At 36.2% G+C, this 23105-nt stretch overlaps 1 protein-coding gene across 1 annotated transcript in view; it reads left to right on the top strand.

Annotated features, from left to right (window-relative positions):
* Positions 1 to 23105, top strand: part of TTC6 (tetratricopeptide repeat domain 6) — a 97019-nt gene that overhangs the window by 60372 nt on the left and 13542 nt on the right. Inside the window, exons 17-27 of the mRNA XM_088146734.1 lie at positions 3840 to 3969; positions 6946 to 7121; positions 9378 to 9514; positions 11107 to 11276; positions 12634 to 12754; positions 13787 to 13937; positions 15574 to 15656; positions 16362 to 16438; positions 18234 to 18394; positions 20653 to 20787; positions 22318 to 22467. Of these exons, the coding sequence (XP_088002860.1) occupies positions 3840 to 3969; positions 6946 to 7121; positions 9378 to 9514; positions 11107 to 11276; positions 12634 to 12754; positions 13787 to 13937; positions 15574 to 15656; positions 16362 to 16438; positions 18234 to 18394; positions 20653 to 20787; positions 22318 to 22467 (1491 nt within the window). The remainder of the gene's footprint in view (positions 1 to 3839; positions 3970 to 6945; positions 7122 to 9377; positions 9515 to 11106; positions 11277 to 12633; positions 12755 to 13786; positions 13938 to 15573; positions 15657 to 16361; positions 16439 to 18233; positions 18395 to 20652; positions 20788 to 22317; positions 22468 to 23105) is intronic.

The raw sequence follows: 23105 nt of genomic DNA, 5'->3' as shown, positions 1-23105 counted from the left end.
TTACTGAGTTGAAGCAGTTTGCCATGGGCGGATGGGCCAGAATTCCTACAAAGCAATGTGTGAGGCTGATTGCTAAATACAGATAGGAATTTGGTTGCAGTTACTCCAGCTACAGGTGATTCAACCACTTACTGAATCTAAAGGGATGATTACTTCTTCACATTGCCACATCATACTTTGTTTGGTTTAATAAACTCTCTTTATGTATCACATGAAACTCTTATTCAGTGGCAAAGATACAAAAAATTCAGACACTTCAAAAGGGGTAAATAATTTTTCATAGAACTATACAGTCATTAATTATTTTATTACAAATGATAAAATGATTTATTATTTATTAATTAATTCCATTTAGAGACTGCCCAACATCAACTTTCTTTGGGTAGTTCACAGATAATAACATAAAAACACAAACCAAAAACAAGATGGGATCCAGGCATAATATACAGACAAAATAAAAATAACAAATGCCCTCAACAGATTAATATCTGGTGGTGGTACTGAATACAAATATATTAGATCAGCAGCACTCAACTTGGATCAAGAATTAAAGAGTTCAAACTAAAGAGAAGGAGGTGAGAAAGGGTGGTGGTGGTAAATAAGTAAATAAAATAGAATTACAAGCATAGAGGAGATGAGAACCTAAATGCCAGGCAATAAGGTGTAAAGCCATCACAACAGGACAACTTTCTCAAAGTGATCTTGAGGACACGTCATAATAGTTATTGAACAAAGAGAAATGAGGAACCAGAGCATAGAAATTATCTCTCTTAGAGCAGAGGAAAGGCTTTTCTTCATCCTGATTGACTGGATGTGATCCTGTCATACCAGGTCTCAAGGGTGGTCTACTGTGGGGAGTTAGGGTCAACAGATTCTGATGTGATGGCAGTCTTTTGAGTAAAGACTTTACAAAGAAAATACAGGAATGCAAATGGCAATTTCCTAGAGTCAAGGCTTTATCATGCTGAGGAGACAAGTTGCTTGATGATGCTATTGATTAGGTGATCAGAAAGGGTTTTTTAAAAAATTTTTTAAAGGCCTTACATATGATGCATGACTTGCATATACAGTATGGTTCTTTCTATTAATTAATTGAATATGAAGTTAACAATAACAAATTTCACTTGGTTAATCACACTTCCTGGTCAGAATGTAGTTTTAGAGATAAGATGCTAGGTTAATGTTTCATGCAGTGTGGTGCAGCTTTTCATTAGGACTAATGATGCATACGTGCATGATTTGATAGATAAACATCCCCATTTTAAACATGTTATATGGGATTTATTTATGCAAATTGTTACTGTATAAAAGAAATGTTGGATATATATTTCAGAATGAGGATTGTAGATATATTAGTTTGAGTCATATTTTAATACATTTTCATAAATGAATTGAAGATGACTATAGCCAACAGAGTAGAAACTGTTTTAACAGTGATAATGAACAGGATAAAAACAGTTCCTCCAAAAACACATAGTATGCTAAAGAATTGATCCCTGTAAGTAAAGCAAAGGATAATTATTAATGAATGTGTTATTGTTGCTGCCATATACAGTATGATGGAGCATAATTGCTTAACAGGCTGGCAAGTACAGAATTTGTATACCACACTTGCAATATTTTTATTCTAAGTATGGACTTTGAGACAACTTTTGAGATAACCCAAATGAAGCTGAGATGGGTAGCCTACCCTCTGTTGATGAAGACTCATACCCACTTTAATTAAGATTGTGTTATAAGACGGCTGCTAATAATACATATTTCAGTAGGCCTTGAAGTTCATTACTAAAGTGCCATCATGCCACATGTTAGGAAATACAAATTATGTTTTCTAAAGGAATGTGTCTTATATTTGAGTAAACTATCTGATAGTATTTATGTGATTATAGATCAGTGGCAGATACAGTGTGTGATTATTTACCATGACTATCGCCAGTTCGCTCTCTTTGGAACCATTTGTTCCAGAATCTTTCTTCATTCTGTGACTATGACCTCACATATAGTAGTAGCAACAATAACATAGTGATAATCTTTTTAATGACTTTCAGGTTTTCAGGGATCAGCTCTTGTGGCATTTTGGCTGTTCCATCTTCATTGCTCCAAACAAATACCAATTCCTTTCCCTCAGTTATCTCTTAAAATCAGTTTTAACACATATAAAAGAAAATACATTAAAATGTGTCAGAGTTGAGAGATGACTTTCCTCATTTTGCAATGAATATCTGCCTAAAATAGCCACTCCCAAGAGAGTACTCAGGGTTCCTCAACCTCAGCAACTTTAAGATGGGTGGACTTCAACTCCCAGAATTCCCCAGCATGGCTGGCTGGGGAATTTTGGGAGTTGAAGCCCACCCATCTTAAAGTTGCTAAAGTTGAGGAACCCTGCTCTAAGTTACCATTACTGCTGCTTCAATCCTTATAATGTTTCTTCAAGCCCTTCTTTAAACTTTCACTTGCTACACATCTATGCCAGTTTGTTTTCAGGAAGGAATATGAATTGCCTATAAGCAAAGTACATTCATCTTCCCTTGAGTTTTTTTAAGGGGCCACACATAGATTTGTTTCTTCTAGTTCTCAGACTTTTGGGCTAGTCAAGTAGCTTCTGTTTTATTGGATGCTTCTCCGCAGAACTCTGCTGCCAATCTTCCATGAGCCTTCCCTGTTCACTTACTTGGAAAACTCTCTGGAAATTGACTGTCAATGCCATTGGTTTTACTTCTATAATGTTTTCTACTGCTTCCAATTTAATTATGCACATAATAAAAATCTGAAATAGATATTAAGCATAAATAACCATGTATTATTGTTGCCTGCCCTTGCCTGCTTTTGATTATGCAGCTACTTCTGCTTCCCTGATCGTTGTTGCTTTGGTCTTCTCCTTTTTGGATTATACATCTCTTTCTCACCCATTGATGCTCATGCTTCTCACCCAGTGATTCCTTGCTCTATCAGATGTAGAGTCAGACTCTTTGGAGTTGTGATGTAAGACAAAATCTGTCACAAATTCTGCTGGGAGTGAATTTGTCTGTTCAGCTTCTACCAGATCTCAGTAGGACACAGATGCTAACATCAGATGAAGCTGGGCAACATGGAGATCTGATAAAAAAATCCAGCCAAAAACATTGAAGGGAAGATACAGTACTGAAGGCTGCTGTGATGGAATATCTCACAGACCCTGGGAAAGGACAGAGGCAGAGGAGGAAACAAGTCCATTGCAAAACAGATGCAACTCCATCTTAATTGCACTAAGTATAAATTGAGTGGAAGAATTACTTTGATAGGCTTTCAAGGTTCTGTTACGTTACCCTGCTAGCAATAAAGATTTTTCCAGAAATCCAAATGGTTCCTGTTTCAGGATTTGGCCAGCCTTGCATAATTTAACATTAATCTTGAAAACCTCTCAAACCAATTCACCTGCTCAGCTAGCTTAAACCTAGCATAATTAAGATGGAGTTACTTGGAATCTCTTCCTTGTGCTTCCCCACTTCCCTGGGTTGGTATATTACTTTTGCAACAATCCTGTTTCCTGCTCTGCTTTCCCAGGGTCTGTTAATCACTCCATCATAGTTGCCTACAAACCGGTAGATACGTTTTCATTAAAGCCTGTGTCAGGGTATTTTTATCATGGAATAAATGTGTGGTAATTTGCATGAAAAAAGTTCTTGAAGATGTATGCAAAGATGCTATATGATAAACCAAAACTGATTTTCCCCCCATGTGAAACTAAATAATATTTGAAATGTTTGTTCTCATCAGATAAAATTTTTAAAATATTTTCTTCTTCAGCATTGAACTGTATAAAACAGTCATTCTGATTAATTATGTCATTATTTTTACAGGCAATAAGCATGGAACCAATGCTGACTAATGCTTATTGGCACAGACACTTAATATTCCTTTACCAAAACAAAATTCTTCCAGCACTAGAAGACTTGAATTTTGTAATTAAATGCAACAAAAACTATACAGGCAAGTGTCTTTGAAACTCTGTTCTCTTTATCAAAATGTATGATATATTTACTGTATATAATATACTGTATATAACTACTGAGATAGATAGACTACTATTTAACACTTTGGTTAGTCAAATACTTCATGAATTATTTTCTAGTCGTGATCATGATAACAGTGATGATTTAGATAGGACAATAATCCCAGATCATTGGGGAGGAGGGTTATGCAATTATTTATGGTGAGTTAAATGATCAATAAACCAGCTGTGATGTTTTCATATTCCTAGCAAGACCTAGCTACATCTTGAAATGGTCAGCAGCATTTTGTACAATGACTTAGTCTGAAAAAGGCATCTTGCTGTATTTTTGTTTTTATTCATGAGGATCTTACACAAAATCAAGAAAAACCCTTCTCCCAGAAGTGCCCTTTTCCTCTGGATCCAATACTGTGGATATATTCATTATCCCATGAAAGAAATATTGGGCAGAAGCAGAAGAGATTAAGAAGAGGTGGCAAGAATACACAGAAGAACTATACAAGAAAGATCTTAGTGTCCCCGATGTCCATACTGGTGTGGTCACTGACCTTGAGCCAGACATTCTAGAGAGTGAAGTCAAGTGGGCCTTAGGAAGCATTGCTAACAACAAAGCTAGTGGAGATGACAGTATTCCAGCTGAGATATTTAAAATACTAAAAGATGATGGTGTTAAAGTGCTGCACTCAATATGCCAGCAAGTTTGGAAAACGCAACAGTGGCCACGGGATTGGAAAAGGTCAGTTTATGTTCCAATTCCAAAGAAGGGCAATGCCAAAGAATGCTCAAACTATCGCACAATTGCACTCATTTCACATGCTAGCAAGGTTATGCTCAAAATCCTACAAGCTAGGCTTCAGCAATACATGAACCGAGAACTACCGGATGTACAAGCTGGGTTTCGAAGAGGCAGAGGAACTAGAGATCAAATCGCCAACATTCGCTGGATCATGGAGAAAGCACGAGAGTTCCAGAAAAATATCTACTTCTGCTTCATTGACTATGCAAAAGCCTTTGATTGTGTGGATCACAACAAACTGTGGCAAATTCTTAAAGAGATGGGAGTACCAGACCACCTTACCTGTCTCCTGAGAAATCTGTATGCGGGACAAGAAGCAACAGTTAGAACCGGTCATGGAACAACCAATTGGTTCAAAATAGGGAAAGGTGTACGACAAGGCTGTATACTGTCACCCTGCTTATTTAACCTACATGCAGAGTACATCATGAGAAATGCCAGGCTGGAAGAATCACAAGCCGGAATTAAGATTGCAGGGAGAATCATCAACAACCTCAGATATGCGGATGATACCACCCTAATGGCAGAAAGTGAAGAAGAACTAAAGAGGCTCTTGATGAGGGTGAAAGAGGAGAGTGCAAAAGCTGGCTTGAAACTCAACATTAAAAAAACTAAGATCATGGCATCTGGACCCATCAATTCCTGGCAAATAGAAGGGGTAGAAATGGAAGCAGTAACAGACTTCATTTATTTGGGCTCCAAGATCACCGCAGACGGAGACTGCAGCCATGAAATTAAAAGACGCTTGCTCCTTGGGAGGAAAGCTATGGCAAGCCTAGATAGCATATTAAAAAGCAGAGACGTCACCTTGCCGACAAAGATCCGCATAGTCAAAGCTATGGTTTTTCCAGTAGTAATGTATGGCTGTGAGAGCTGGACCATAAAGAAGGCTGAGCGCCGAAGAATTGATGCCTTTGAACTGTGGTGCTGGAGAAGACTCTTGAGAGTCCCCTGGACTGCTAGGAGGTCAAACCAGTCAATCTTAAAGGAAATCAACCCTGATTGCTCATTGGAAGGATCGATAATGAAGCTCAAGCTCAGGTACTTTGGTCACCTAATGCGAAGAGAGATCTCTTTGGAGAAGACCCTGATGCTGGGAAAGATTGAAGGCAAAAGGAGAAGAGGACGGCAGAGGATGAGATGGTTAGATAGCATCACTGAAGCAATGAGCATGAAACTGAGCAAACTCAGGGAGGCAGTGAAGGACAGGAAGGCCTGGCGCAATATGGTTCATGGGGTCACGAAGAGTCGGACACGACTTAACGACTAAACAACAACAACAACAATCTGTAATTTAAATTTGTATTTCAATAAGCAGTGTTTTAAAGAAGAAGGTATACAATGTTCTTATATAATACACTAATAATCTAATATGTAAAGCAAGACACCTTCCCAAAGCAGCTTAAAGTCAAAACTAATATAGTAAGAAACATCTAACAATCAACATTCTTAACAAATCCATGAAGTATTTAGTGAAAAAGAAAAGTTTTGAAGGTTCATATAAAGGCAGACATAGATAAGATAAATAGAAGACAACATTCAAAATTATTTATTGAGGTGAACAGTCATTTCAATGTCAAATTAGATATAATTAGCAAAATCATTAGTGATGAAATAAATATTTGAGTTCAACCATGGCTATATTTATTGTTCAAATATGGTAGAAATTGATACCAATTTTTAAAAAACGAGAGCATGCAGATCTGCTTCCTATACTTTATGAAATCAATTACACACACACACACACACACACACACTTACACAATTTTAATAGATTTTCTGTTGTATATATTTAACACTCTTCCTGGAAGTGCCCATTAGCTAGTAATTTGCCAGTTTTTATCTACTGAGTTCTCTGTATTAATCATCTTGCATGGAAAGTGCAACTGTTTCCTAAAATTGATACAAATTTGAAAATGTTGTACTTAAAAGTATTAAAACATCAACAATCAACATTCATAACAAATCCATGAAGTATTTAGTGAAAAAGAAGTTTTGAAGATTCATATAAAGGCAGACATAGGTAAGATCAATAGTGCCTGTGAAGTCTGGCATTAAAATTAACTATGTTAAATTGAAATCATTTTTAAAAATGCATATTAGTGGTATTAAATGCCATTAATATTTAAGATATTTTTCTCCTATTTTGAACATGTAGATGCGTATCTATCAACAGCTCAGATATATAAAAAACAGGGAAATAATCACTTGGCAATTATAAATTACACTCTGGCACTGAGATGCAGACCCACGGATGATGAAATATATTACAAGAGAGGTGAAGTCTATGAAGAAGAAGGTGATTTAATAATGGCAATGGAAGACTATACAAAGGTAAGCGTTATTATATTTAAATTCACAATATATTGACTAGAACTTAAAGAATTGGATGACTAAATCAGTGCACCCAAAGAATTAATTAAAAGAGCATTTTTTTCAACAGTGGTCATGTAATATTTCTGAAACTCAGGTAATTTTTAATGTAATTCATATTACAGCATGATGGTCTGCTGTTTAAAGGAAAACAGTAGAAACTTATACAAAAACAAAGTTGGGTAATCAGCAGCCTGTCTATGCCTCCAGGTTTTAATATTGTCCCAGAATCCCCTTTACATATGCTGACAAAAATGGCCAGATGCAACACTTTTCAAGGGCAGTGTGATTTGCTGTCAAATTCTGGTAGTCTTGCTACCTGGAAACATTACAGGTTGGCCTGTGTTTTAGACTAGATGTAAACTCAAGCCTTCATAACTCACATTCTTAGCCTCTACACTTGATTTCAAACTGTAAGGATTTGCATTAGAATGCATTAGACTAGAAATCGGGGGCAAATAGAAAATGGGATCATAGAGCTGTATCAGTTTGATCCACAACAGGAGCATCAGGAGATTAGGCAGGTGGAAGCTCATAAGGAGAAGCCAAATGTAAGGCAAGCAAACCCACATTGTCAAGTTCATCAAAAAGTGTAGCATAAATTAAGTCCTCTGGATTATGCATTTCTAACAAGGGTAAAGGAATGTGGACAACCTGATGTATGCTTTGATGTGAAAGAGTGTGTGTATGTGTATGTATGTGCATACAGTATATGTGTGTAAGTATGTAGACATACATACTCACAGAAACGTATTTTTCTCAGAAGTATATATGCCAGGAGTCCCCAAACTCTTCAGCTCATCAACCTCTTCATGAAGTTTCAGATTGTTCATTGACTCCCAAATGTTTATTACATGAAAATAATTTAATAAATGCTACTTAACTAATAGTACTACAAACAGCAACAACAAAAACAACAATAATGGATAGTCCCATCGACCCTTGGTTGATATGGACCACTTTGGGGAACCCTGATATATGCTAAACCTGAGGGCTCCATTGAGATATGTATGTGTGGGGGGAGGAGCTGCACAGGTAGATTAAGGCAGTCACCCACACTCTGCCTTCCCATGCGTAAAACCCAGACCTCCACCCACTTTTATCAAGTTTGCTGCAAGAAAAGAGGAAGCAATTAAACTTCCCTCTTTATATCAGCAAACCTACTTTAGATTGCTGGGTCCCTATTCCTATACCTATATGATAGTGAAAAACTAGCAATTCTGAGGAAGCTTCTGATAGTGAGGGAAGCAATGGACCTTCCAATTTTCTTCCAGTAACTTTCAGGAACTCAGCAGCCTCCTCCCTATTCTCCCAAGTAGCTCCTTGATCAATTGGCCCCTGGAGTTTCTTCCTTGCAATAGAACTCCTTAGCCGGTGAATGATCAAATGAGTGATGGGCTGCCATCATCTGCTGGAGACCACAAGAGGTAGTTCAGTCCCTGCAGGCAGTCACACAAATGGCTTCTGAGGCTGCAGCTTATCTATTCTTGTTATACAGGCAGTCCCTGGGTTAAGAATGAGATCCGTTCCTAAGTCTGTCTTTAACTCAAATTTGTCTGTAAGACGGAACTTGTACTTACAAACAGGCTGCCTATTACTAAAAATGGCAGACGGTGTTCTCCTTCCTTGAGCCGATGAACCACTGAAGTCACACAATGTTTTCATGAACCTCTGAAAACCACTGAAAACAGGCTGTATATTAAAAAAAGTGCGGCTTCAGCAGTTCATGAAAACATTGTGCGGCTTCAGGGGTTCATTGGCTTGAGGAAGGAGACGCCATCACCGTTTTAAGTAATAGGCAACCCGTTTGTAAGTACGAGTTCCGACTTACAGGCAAATTTGAGTTAAAGACAGACTTAGGAACGGATCTCGTTCTTAACCCAGGGACTGCTTGTATTCAGAACAAGGTGAATTATTGAAAAGCACTGTAATTGTCAGCACTGTAATATTGTTATAGTGCAATTTTATATGTTTATGTTCAGAAATTAAAAAATCACAATGCACAAAAGGATTTACTGGCAGGAAAATGTTTAGAGCATCACAGAGACTGCTGCTTCAGTCAGAAAGCAAATAAAAAACTTAGAAGCTGATCCATTAAAAGCAATGATTTATTACCTTTTAAAAATGAATGTTATTTGCACTGTTTAGAATTCAGATGAATATTAAAACAAGAGTAAACATTATCAAGTGTTGTATGTATTTTTAAAATCAATGTAGTGCCTTTACTATAACCCTGAAAGAACTGATGCGCGTATGAAGCATGGAATATATTATTTTAACAAATCAAGTTGGGCTATAGCTATGAATGATTTCACAAGTGTGATTAACAAAGACCCAAAACATGCAGAGGCAAGGTAAGCACAAATTATATTCCAAATGAAATACTTGTAGTTTATTTCTAAAACACATCCCTACAGCTAAAATAAATTAAGTTACTTTTAGCAATATCTTTAAGGCTTTAGTATAGAAAATGAATGGAAAGAATATGGTGTCCCATTTCATTGTTTGTAAATATCCATAATTAACTCCCTCCTCTTTATCTCTGCAAGTTTAATGGCCTTTAAAATAGGTTTAAAACATTTTTATTTGACTAGTGGGTTAGTGCAGGGCCTATATCCTATACTAAGGATATAAAACAGACAAAGATGAAGTTTATTCTGTGGCAGATACGTTTAGCTATTAATTTTTTTTAAATTGTAAAAAGCTATTAAGACATATCAGAACTAGTTGAACATTTTGGATTACTCTTATCAGTCCCTGCCTAAGCCTGCAGCTCTCTTCAAACAACTACAGCCACTCTTAAAGAAGAAAGAAAGAAAGAAAGAAAGAAAGAAAGAAAGAAAGAAAGAAAGAAAGATAAACAAACAAACAAACAAATAAATAAGGTGAGGAGAAAGTTCCGAAAAAGCTTCTCAATCATCTAAAATTCTACCTCAGTCCTCTGAATTTTTGGTCTATTTTGAAGCCAAGAATAAATTAATCTTGTCCTGTACTACTTTATTCAATGGAGTAGGAGCTGTGTTATCTACAAAATGAACTCTTAAGAAGAAAACCTATTGAATATCCTTCCTGGACATTAAAAAATCAGTTGGGAATATTTCTTTTTGGGGGGGGGGAAGAACCTAACTAGATCATAAATCTTTGGTGGGATTTAAGGAAGAAGAAGCTATTCTCATCAAGATGGAAGCCTGAAAACATGGCACAGCTAATGTGCTAAGCAAATTACCACTTTGTGGAACAGCACTCTGAAGAAGTGATGCATTTGCTGGAATATTTGGAATACGTTAACACTTCCCAAAAGAGAACATGGAATAGGCACAATTCTAGCCTGTTGAGAGAAATGCAATGGACTGTAAATGGCAGACCAAAAATGAATTGTAGAGATCTTCCTATGTTTTTGGATCAGATATATGTAGTTAAGTAGGGAGAATTTTGTAGAGCATGTGAGTATGGGAATGACATGAGGCGCACATCATGCAATGTCTCGAATTAAAGCTTGAACCCACAATTATCTATTATGGTTAAACTTATATGATGACCTGGAAGTATAAAATATCAGTTTGAAGTATATCAATATATTTGCATTCCTGGAAGTGACTGGGACAGCTGTTGTTTCCTTTACACCTAAATTATATAAGAAGCTTCTCGGAAAAATGTTTCTACTAGCTTTTCAGGTTATATACAAAATTTCATTCTTCCAGAAATATAGTCAGTTTGTCAGATCAGATACTTGTTAAAATACTGTTAGCTTTTTAAAATTTCAAGCATGTTCACTTGGAAATAATGATGCAACTGGAAATTAGAAACAAGTGTGTCTATTTTTACACACTAAGTTACTTTAAATACATTTGGATCAAGTAAGGACTTTTATATATCTAAATACCAAAGGTATAAATATGGAATATTGCAAATATCACAGAAATGTGCTTGTGAACTTTCTTTCTAGAACCTATAGAGGAAGAACATACATTAAGCAAAAGCAATATAAAAATGCAGTTGAAGATTTATCTGCTGGAATTCATTTAAACCCCCGCAACTGGGTTGCATTCTACCACAGAGGTTGCATTTTGAGGAAAATTGATCAAAAACAATCCCTACAGGACTTAAGTGTTTCTGGTATTACTACTTTGATTTTCATGAAAATACTAATTGCATTTATGAAAAGAGATTTTTTTTGTTTCTGTGAACTGTTTTCTAAAAATTGTGGAAAAAGTATTGTATGCATTTTGAACATAAAATGTTTCCATAATATATGTAGTTTTTATATGCAGTTTTGAACTGAAATTACAAAACTTCCAATTATCTATATCTTTTATATCTAATTACTCCTGTCGGTTTCTTCACAAGACCCCACATATTATTTATTTAAATATAAGTAACACTAACATATATCATTCTCTATGCAGTTGTCCCAAATATACACTGAGTTGGTATGCAATTTTCACATATCTTAATAGTTGATATGAGAGTCAGTTTGGTGTAGTGGTTAAAGCACCAGGCTAGAAACTGGGAGACTGGGAGTTTTAGTCCCGCCTTGGCACAAAGCCAGCTGGGTGACCTTGGGCCAGTCACTCTCTCTAAGCCCTAAGGAAGAAGGTAATGGCAAACCACTTCTGAAATCTTGCCAAGAAAACTGCAGGGACTTTTCCAGATGGTAGCCAGGAGTCAACCCTGACTTGAAGGCACAGATACAAAAGTTGATATGAAATTTCTAAATTTCCTAAACGGAACTATTTTACATGAACATATCCAATAAAGATTGGTTTATATAAGGCCAAAAACCTGTTTGCTGCCATAGTGGTGACCACTTGGGTATGTCAGGATATTTCATTTTTCACAAGTTTGTGAAGCTTTCTTTCACCTTCCTAACATGCACACATGCATGCACAGAGATACAAGGACACTTTTAGATGTTACCAGATTCTGCTTCAAATATTGGTGAGATATTCTATAATTGGGACTTCATATTAATATGATCACGTTTCTTGTAAATAGAAAAACCTCATTTCCCCCCCTTTCCTATCAAAATTATTAATTTTTTTCCAAAACTCAAATTAACTCAAATTCAACATTATAAAAGGTCTTAAAGCTTCCACCAGATCAGTGAAGAGCAAATTAACTTGACGCATATGATTAAAACAGACAAGTGAAACTTCAGTTTATCAAACCTTGATGCAGTGGACTTTGCACATAACAGACTAAATTCTGCTATGCTTTACTTCTTTTACTTAACAACTTTGTGATGCAATTGACAGCATTTTTGTCATCTGTGTGATGCACAATGCAAATGACATCATTTGTGTGATGATGTCACACACATGATGTAAAGTTGACTTCGTGATGTATTCTTCAATTGATGGGACTTGCCAATAAAGGAATGCCTCCTCCCAATTAACTTATTAAAAAGAGGTTCCCTTAGACCCAAAGATATATTAAACAGATGAATATTTAGAGTGTTCTTCTTCTCTTCCAGTCCTTCTCAATCACAAATATGACAATCTTGGGGCTTACCTTCACCGTGGAATCTTGTACACAGAACTGAAACAGTGGATCCTGGCCATCTATGATTTTCAAAGTGCACTTGCTTTGGACAGGTATTCTTTACTTGCTTGCTCACTTCTCTTAATTGCTCACTCTTTAAATTAGCATTTAGTCATACAAACCAGTTGCAAAAACAACATATCCCATAATAATTTAAGGCACTGAATAACTTTCACAAACTCCCACCAGAAAAATTAAGCAGTTTTTTCCTACGTTCTAAAATTTAAAATGAGATAACCAGGTAGCACCCTCTAACATACTATCACTTTTAAGTTCTGAAATTATAGATTATTATTGTTACGGTAACCATATAAAATGACAGTCTTATATTCTTTTCTATTTTATCAGGTATGTGCCTAACCAGAAAGTAGGGCAACCATTTCACTTCTAACACAGCAGGAATATTTTCTACTGCAAATAGTGCCATCCATTCTCTAGTAATACCCCTTTGATTATGAACTTTTTCTCAAGTAGTCTCAATCTATCAAGAATCAGTTTGTGCTGTTGGCATATACAGACCTGTCATATGGATCACTTCTTCACTACTAGACATTGCTACTGATTGTGTTTGTTAGGAGGTACTGAAGTGGCTAGATAGGAGGAACTGAGAAAAAAGGGCATCATTCCTTTGAACCTGCCTAGGCTATCAGAGCCCTAATTAGAAATTGGAAAAGGACACTATAAAGGCAACTTTGTTGATGTTGTTGTTGTTGTTAATATTTAAAAATGGATTGAATATGGGATAGCACTGATGTCTTAAACAGAGCCTAGTAAGTAGCTGTTAAGCAATACAGGATCTTCAAAATTGTACGATATGGTCCCATCCGTTACCCTCTGGGTACAAAGAAACAGCCCATCGTTGCAGTTTCTGAACTATTTTCAAAGCTGGTTGTGAAATGTCTTGCTGTAAAAGGCATCTTGAAGCTCTCCTTGTACTTCAGGAAGAAGGGTGAAAATGAAGGGAGGGAGTGTGGTTTTTGTCATGGAAACACTTTGTAAAACTACATATCAGTGCTTGAAGACAGTAAATACTATGAAATGACATGCTGCAAAATATAATATTTATACAATTTTATCTGTTTTAGGACTCTCAAAACAGCTTATGTAAACATTGGATTGATTATGATGTTGCACATGGATCAGTATTTTGATGCTATTCGACAGTTCACTGAGGCCATTCAGGTTGATCCATTAGATATTAGACCATACTTGTGTAGGGCGCAAGCTTACCAAAGGGTATCTATTTTATGTATTTAAGAATTTTAATTATAGATATTTATTCCTAAACAGCTCTTTGCCTGCCTGTTTGCCATGGGAATGGTGAGAGATGTTTGATTCAGAGTTTTTGTCCTTCTGAATTGTTGGTGGACTCTTCTAGTTTGAAAACTGTATAATTGAGATGGTCCAGGCCTTCAGTCTTCTTATAAAAAGATAGGCGGCTGCATTCAGCTTCGATTCCAAATACTCTCCAAGAACCTGTTGATCATATTCCATGATCTCTTTAACAATTTCCTCTGGTTTCCTATATGCCTTGCTTCCTCTGTTCGGTCTTTGTCTAATTGCAAACCTGGGCACCAGAATCCTAGCAGCCAAATTATTTCCTTGCTTCTTATGGAAAACCCCTACCAGTTTGCAGTAGTTTCTTCATTTTCCCAACTACATTGCTACCTCCTAGTTACACTGAACTTATCATTTGACTAAACAGTTCCAATACCATTGACAAAAAAGATTGATATGAACGTATCATGTGCAAACATAGAAGTAGGTATAAGATAAACAATGAATGAACGCAAAAGTCCTCTGTAAGAGGACTACTTTAGGAAGCTTCTAAGAATCCTGTTATTTAGATAAAGTAGGACAGGTAGATAGACTGACTTTACATTACATTACATTACATTACAGGTAGATAGACTGACGTTTTATTAGAATTCTGAGATCCACTGAGCTGCAGCCTGGCAAAACAGATACATGTTTTGAATTAAAGATTCTCAGCCTGTGAATTTAATTTGACTTGAGAATCAAAACCAAATGGAACTTGCAGCCCCATTAATATAAATATTCACTTCTTGTTATTTCAAACTTTCATTTCAACAGTATAATTTCCTACAGAAGGAGGGGGAGGACATTTTGTTATCAGACATTGATGCTGATGAGGGATCTACAAGTAATCCAAGCCAATCTTTTCTCCATCCCTGAGTGACGAACTTATCCAGACTAGATCCTCTACTTTTTTTTTTTTTCCTCCTCTGCACACCATTACTAAAACATTGTGTCACTGAAAACAGCCTCCTGTTTCTCTCTCACCATCATATTGCTTCTTAGTCATCCAGGTTTTGTCACAATATTCTGGTTTCCTAATCTCTGCTGTAGAAATTATATCACTGATGGGTGCATGGCATTGTAGTATCAGATCAGTGATGTAATCAACCACATACTAAGGGAGAATGGGAAACTGAACAGCCACAGTTTTAGGCAAGAGAGATTTTAATGTTTCATGTAGTTTGAAGAGAGCCAGTTTGGTGTAGTAATTAAGGCACCAGGCTAGAAAGGGAGAATCTGTGAGCTCTAGTCCTGCCTTAGGCATAAAATCAGCTGGGTGACTTTGGGCCAGTCACTCTCTTTCAGCCCTAGGAAGGAGGCAATGGGAAATGACTTTGAAAACGTTGCCAAGAAAACTTCAGGGACTAGTCTAGGCAGTTGCCAAGAGCCAAGACTGACTTGAAAACACCAAAGAAAAGAAAAAAGTATATAGTTTGATCCTAAATGTTGAAAAAGGAAAGAAATATTTGTTTTTAAACAGAGTGTACTTAATGTCATATCAGTATCCATGCCTGAGAAATAAAAATGGTTGTCTTTTTTTTGTTTTAAACAGGTTCATGATTTAAGGAGTTCAGTTAAAGATATAAACAGAGCCATTCATCTCTATCCCAACATACCCCATTTATGCTTAACAAGGTAAGCATTTATCATGATAACTGTCAACAGCAGAACTGTAACTTCGTGGTGCATTTCTCCAGCATCTTGCTTCATTTTGTTTTCCTACTTTTGCATGTCCATATAATTATAATATGTATTAGTAAGTCTTAGGTTCAATATTTTTTTTTCATTTTCAGAACATATTTTCAGTGTATGATAGGGACAGGGAGGGCCAAAGATGGAAAACCTGGTTGCCCCTCATGTCTTTCTTTATGCAATTTCCTGATGGGTCCCCAAATATTACAGGCCATCTGGCTCAATGAGTAGATTGTGGGACTTCAAAAAGTGATTGTCTCCTTATGAAAGTGCTCAATTCTTAGGTGTCATAGAAATATTAGTAATTAGTAAATAATACTAATAGTAAATTAAAATAACTTACTATTAAAATAGAAAATTAGTAAATAAACTAATGGTAAATTAGTGAATTAATAAATATTAGTAATTAGGAATGCTGTCCATGATTGTAGGCTTAGTACAGAACTTTTTCTCCTTTTGAGTTAGGCCTTCAAAAAGAATGTGGTGAGATCCCAGGATTCAGTTATTTAAAACTTAGGCTTCCCTTTTGAAAACAATAGAGGATTAAACAGAATAATTGAACTTTGGAATGTCTCTTATTAAGATATGTTTTAATAGGTTATTAAAATATTCTGAGGAATTTGTCTCTGTTAAAATATTTTATTACAGGGGACAGTATTTACTACAAATGAAAAAATTTCAACTTGCAAGTTTCTGTATATACCAAGTGGCAGAAATGGACAAAGGTACAGCTCTTTCAAAGTACTGTGCAACTTTGATCAGATTTTTTCCTTGCTTTTGTTTTTGCATATTAGATCCCCATAACTGATTATAATTTTTTGAGATATCATGAGCAGCTATAGAAGTAACACGTGCTTCAAGTACTGCAATTCTCTGGATCCTACCCAACAATCACAGATTAAGGACACCATCTAAAATACAAGATGATGTTAGTGCTATAATTGATGTCCCATTCATTTGTTTTGATACTCTGTCCATGGTCTTAAGCACATTTACATGGAAATAAAAACTGATCGTTGAAAGAGTGTACTGCTAATATGTGGTTCATGTAGTAGTTTGCAGGACTATTGTGCATGTGATACATATAGGATGTATGTTTAATGGTATGTGGGAATGACCTTGGGAGACAGTGCAATGAGACGCAGCCAAGGAAACAGTCAGACGAAAAGTGGCTTAACTCTCAGCAGGAACATGGGCAAGGCAGAAGAGACCCTCCCTGGTTCTGTGAGCTGTAAAGGGGAATTGGGGAGGGAAATACTTTCAGACCTGCAAGATTCTGTTAAGGTAACCTTACAATAAAGTAGAACTAGTTTATCTGGTCTTGTTTCCTGTCTGGTCTACCTAGTAAGGCTGATTGTACAGTATGTGCCTGTAATTTGTCTACAATGATGCACAGTGTGTCAATAGATATAATAGAAAACGTATGAATGTTGCCTAAAACACAAATAGTGTCACAGTCATAGTCAGCAGCATCTGCAGGTGGGGGCAATGGGGATCAGAATGATGAAAGTAGCATTGCAGCATGGTGATGCAAACCCCATCCGTTTTGTACACGTGCACCTACAAAAGGGGCAGAACTTGGGGCACGAGACTGCTTTTGTCACTCTGTTAAAAGCCATAACCTCCTGCAGATGCCACTGATCATGATCAAAAGGTTTGTATAGATCTACTTTCCACCATGAATGGAAAGGCTTGATGTGATAGAGAAATACGTGAGTTATTCATGCAAAATATGAAGCTAATGGAGAATCCAGATCTGATTATCTGAGTAGTTATTGAACAACTGTGAAAACAAGTGGGGGACTGGAGAGGATTCAAAATCACTTCACTATTTACTGTTTGCTTCCGAATTTGTTGCTTCAATCAATTTCCAAACATGGAAGTATATCTGGAAACTAGTCATCTGGGACATGGCATCAATAATTTTATCTAGGTTACCTAGATAATTCTGCATTCCTGGCTAGAATTTGAATTTCTGAAGAACACGACTCAGAGCTGCAATTCTTTTTGTTATGCTTTGGACTCTATTATCGATTAATAAAATATAAATAATAATAATAATTTTTAAAAATCCATAACCAGGTAATACTTTTGCATCTTTAAATCTTGTTTCTTATAAGCCTTGTATGAGATTTATCCATGGACAGCTTTTCCAGTAACTACTTGAAGTATTTAAAACAGAAAAGCTCCTCAGCAAAATTTCCCAGGTTATTAGAGGCTAGGAAATATTCCATCTGAAACCCTTGGGAACCATTGACAATCAATATGGTGTAAGATAGATGGGTGATTTTACACTGTATAAGGCACCTTCTTATTAAACAGAATGTGAATGGGATTCTTTGACATCATTAACATTTATATTAAGGTTGCTTATGTTTTAAATATGTATAACTATATTTAACTATATAACTATCTATCTATCTATGAACAGCTTTCTCTTTCTCTCTCATTCTCTATATACCAGAGTGTACAGTAATAACAACTTGATCTATTATTGTTATTTTTCAAAATATGCTACAGGATCTCTTGGATGTTCACTTGTTCAAGAAGCACTTGTTCAGTCATTTTGTCAGAACTATAACAAGGCTATTGAGTGTGCAATTGCAGCCACCAAAAATCAGCCTGAACCTGCTATGTTTAGTCTTCTTGGAAAAATCCAGATGAAAGCCCGGAAATTCAAGGTTAAGAAAACAGTCATATTTATTAGGGTTTTTTTTTAAAAAAAAAAACTTTTTAAAAAGCCAAATCGCTAAAGAATGAGTGTGGTAGAAATACTACTTTTTAAAATGGGATTTGATTAATATTTACCTCCTTCTTCAGCTCTAATTCTCTATATCCAATATTTTATTTTTCTGTTTCGATGCCTAGCAGACAGCACTTTGCTAATTAAGCCATCATCCTTTTAGTTAAGTAGGTTTTTTAAAATTCTGGTTTCATCTATACAGTATGTCTAAAAACCAAGTGGTCGTCCCTACTGGAAAATAATTAATCACCTGTCTGTTCCTTCCTGCTCTCTTGCTGTGTATGGTGGGGGACCACAGGATGAATGTACAAACTCTATCCATCCAAGCAAGAGAAAAATTCCCCTTTTAATTGCCTCCTGCCAGTTTCCTATTCCTCTTTTTTTTCTGCTGCAGCAGAAAAATGGTGGCACTTCACCTTTAGCTATGTGAGACGTCACACAGGAAAGGGGAAAGAAACCTTTCTCTCCCTCCCCTGACACTGATATTTATTTATTTCCTCAACTTGTATAGCTGCCTAACTCAAAGTGACTATGGGAGGTGTACAAACAAAAGCAATCCTAAAAAGCCTACAATACAGATCAAAATAGCAAAACAAATTGGCAACTGAGGACAATAACCAATATGCTACTATGCTTCCTACAGATGGGCTCATTCAACACTCTACCCCAATGCCCAAAGAGCATCCAGGTCTTCAGAACCTTACAAAAGGTCAATAGGATCAGGACCATCTGAATCATGTGGGGCCAGGCTGTTCCACAGGGCAGGTGCCACAACAGAGAAGGCATACTTTCTGGGTCCCATCAAATAGCATAGCTTGATGGAAGGGACCTGGAGCATGCCAACCCTAGTATCCAACTAGGGCAAAATTCAGTCCATACTTCCTTTGAACTGTGCAAAGCAAGCAATCAGAAATGTTTTGCAGGAGATGAATACTCTTTAGTTTAAAGCAGGGGTCCCCAAACACTTCAGCTCATTGACCCCTTCATGAAGTTTCAGATGGTTCATCGACCCCCAAATATTTATTATATGAAAATTATTTAATAAATACTACTTTAACTAATAGTACAACAAATAATAACGATGATAACAATGACTTCATAAAAATAGGAAATATTTAAAATATGAAAAATATAAGGTTTAACATACCTTTATTACTGAAACTGTTGATATCGTTAATGGGAAGGATGCATCTCATGAGCATCAACAAGGGCACTGATATTTGGTTGGAGATTGGGAAGGTTGGGGAATACACTCAGTATGAGAGGTGAACAGGAATACTACACATATATATATTTTTCCTGGGACAGGGAGATGAGAGAGATAAGGGGGAGAGTGGAAGGCACACAGACATACAACATAAAGCATGCAGGTAAATGAGGCCAGTAACAATACACAGCTGATAGAAACTCAAGGCCAATCTTGCTAGCGGTTGACCATCCAACCCTGGGTAACACTGTCTCACTGCTAGCCACCTGTCTTTCAAGACTAGGGACTAGCATGGAACTCTACAGAGACCCCAAAAGATTAATTGACCCCAATTGACCTTCCATCATTTATCAAACACCTATAGAGCCCCAGACATTTACTGAGCTCCTTTTGACCCCCAGGCATCTATTGACCCCATGGATAGTCCCATTGACCCTTTGGGGTTGATAGTGACCACTTTGGGGAACCCTGGTTTAAAGAGACACACACTGTTAAAAGAAAAAAAAAATCCTCCTGAGATCGTGGACAATTATTGCCTGGAATAATGCAGCTCCCTATTACACAAATGGCTTGCACTAAGTAGGCAATAATTTTGATGGATAATATAAATATATTAACTATACTTACAGTAAAGATAACAGAGAGAAGGCAGGTTGGAAAATGTTTACTTTGTTGACAAAATGTGCAGAATCAATGTGAAGATGATGATGATGACGACATTATTTCTTCTCTTAAGCAACTATGAACAGGAGAGCAGGACTACCCTCAAAAGTAGGAGTACTTCCAAATAAGCTTTTATTATGTAATCATTCATAGAATTTTTTGAATGTTGGCTTCTGTTTGCAATCTCTCCTTGTCACATGCTGCTTCTCCTATCTTAATAGAAAAAGATTCAGTTGGGAAGAATAATGGAACAGTGGAATGGCTCTGGACAATGCCATTTGGCTGGTGGCGCTATCAATTAACAGAATACTGCCTTTTTATTACAGGATGCTCTGTCCAGTTTTAATGAGGGTTTGGTGCTGCTAACTGGCTCTGACAAATTGCTTCCTAGTACTTCTGAGGCTGCAGAATTATATTTTTTAAAGGGCCAGTGCTACATGGAGCAAGTCTTTTTATTAGAGGTATGCATTTTGACTTTGGCCGGGCTCTTAATGACGCTGGAAATTCAGAACATTACAAGAACTGCATGGGCGTCTAATTCGTTCCCTAGCCCTGTTCACAAACTGATGATTATGATCCTTAGCAACAAAAATATTAAGAGCAGGCTGTCTAAAGAACTGTTTTTTCCAGCATGACTTTTCCCACAGTTTCCTCTAATATCTAATTTCCTCTGTGTGAACCAAGGGAGGAGTGTTTTTAGAGGCTGCTTTTCAGGTTCAGAAAAGCTCACCTAACCCCACTGCTGTCACTTTGCTTCAGATGGCAGATTTCCCTCTCTTGCAGCAAGCTTTTAAACTGACAAGTTAAACTCAGGCTTGTCCCTGAGTAGAATTTAATTGATATGGTATTCTTAATTTTCTACATGGTTGCTATTATTGCTTCCTCTTAGATGTTATACAGTATACCGCTGATATTTAGTTTAGCATATATCAGGGACGATCTTCTTCTTCATTGTTGTTTGCTACCTTAAGCATTGTGTCTGGAAAGGTCAGCATTATTTTTTTGATTAAAAAAGGATCACAGTATCACCAATTTGATATTGTTCCCTCCTTTCAAATCTCCTTTCAAAGATTACCTGTTTGATTGTGAGCATGATAGTGATTATATATTTCTCTTTCCTTGTTTCTTATATGAATAATCCAATTTTATAGAAAAAAATGTTAGGTGATTATGCACTCATTGAAGCATGTGCATATTCCCAATTTTAAAGTTGCTTTACTGAAAAGTATCAATTCTCAGCTTTTGAATTAGCTGTATATCAAAGGAGAGGCAAGACCAGAAATATCTGATTCCATATGGTCTAGGTTCAATTCATTGTTTAAGAACTAAATCCCAACTTGGAAAAAAATTGAGAAAGTCATACAATCTTAGTAGTTCAATATTTATTTATTTATCTATCTATTTATCTATCTACCTTTAAATGGACTTTTATATACAGATATACATATTTTGAAAAAAGAATAAGATACTTAGATTATATATATATATATATATATATATATATATATATATATATAAAAATATAAAATTAGGTATCTACAGGTAGTCTTCAGTGAACAACTGCCCTGTTTAGTGATTGTGACATATCATGTCACAATGACATGTGATTGCCATTCGGGTGCTTTGCAACCAATGTGCATTTACAATGATCCTTAAGTGAAACTAGCTGTATTCTCAAACATATAGTAATATCATACATTGTTATAGTAATATCATTATTACATTATCATTACTACTTAGTTTTTATATAATATCACAGTTAACATTTTAAAAACTAATTGATTAATTAATTAATTAGATTAATTGTAAGGTTTTTTTGAAGATTAATTTTTAAAAAAATATTGGGATTGGAACTAAAAATACCAGTTTGTCTTCTTTCTAAAGAAAGAAATATGAAATATGAAAAATATAGGACATTTTCTCTAAATGTTGGTATTTTATTTATTTTGAAGAAGCATGATTCAATTAAACCTAATCTTTAATCATTTTAGGCTTGCGATGCTTTTACTTCTGCTGTCAGGCTATATCCACGATACGCAGATGCATTTTACCAGCGAGGGCTGTGCAGAATGCAACTCCAACAAGCCAAATGCATCTTAGATTTTAACAAAACACTTGCTGTTTTACCGACTCATTTTCAGGTAAGAGAGATGATTTTGTATTTCTAAAGATTTAAAAGTAACCTTAATAATATTTAAAACTAAACTTTAAAAATAAAACTGAAACAATCTTGCTGTTCTCCATTAATTGACTGAAAATGGAAGATTTAATTTTTTGAAAATTCAGCTCAACTGTAGAGACTAAGATGGCCTTGACAGAGATAGGCAGGATGTGTTACAAAACTGATGAGGAAAAAAAAAACATACCTTAAGTCCAAGACAAGCAGAAAATATGCAGACAAGGCTCAGACAGACACCTCCCTAATTCACATGGCCATAAGAAGGGGAGGAGGCACAGCATAGATCTTCTGCAAGGTTCTGTTATTGTAGCCACTCTCAATAAAAGTAGTTATAGCCTTCCTCTGGAATTCATTCTTGGTCTGATCTAATTGGTGGGGCTGACATCAATTAATTTGGTTCAGTTCATCTCTTTTTGTATTCATAGATAAACTTCCATTTCTATATACATTTGTTTAAGTGCTGGTGGGGTGTCTACAAGGGGAGTTTCAAGATGTCCACAAAGGGGGTTCAAAACAGGCAAGTTGATAGAGGCTGGTTGATGATGCAAGCCCTGTTCCTTTTATATGCATGTGAAGTGCAGGACCCGCAGATCAGCAAAC

Source organism: Python bivittatus, unplaced genomic scaffold (assembly GCF_059951505.1).
Source record: "Python bivittatus isolate LINGU-HERP-01145 unplaced genomic scaffold, Pbiv_v1 ctg000480_np1212, whole genome shotgun sequence".
Lineage (NCBI taxonomy): Eukaryota > Metazoa > Chordata > Lepidosauria > Squamata > Pythonidae > Python > Python bivittatus.
Note: the sequence above shows the minus strand (reverse complement) of the source record. Positions and strands in the feature narration are given on the sequence as shown.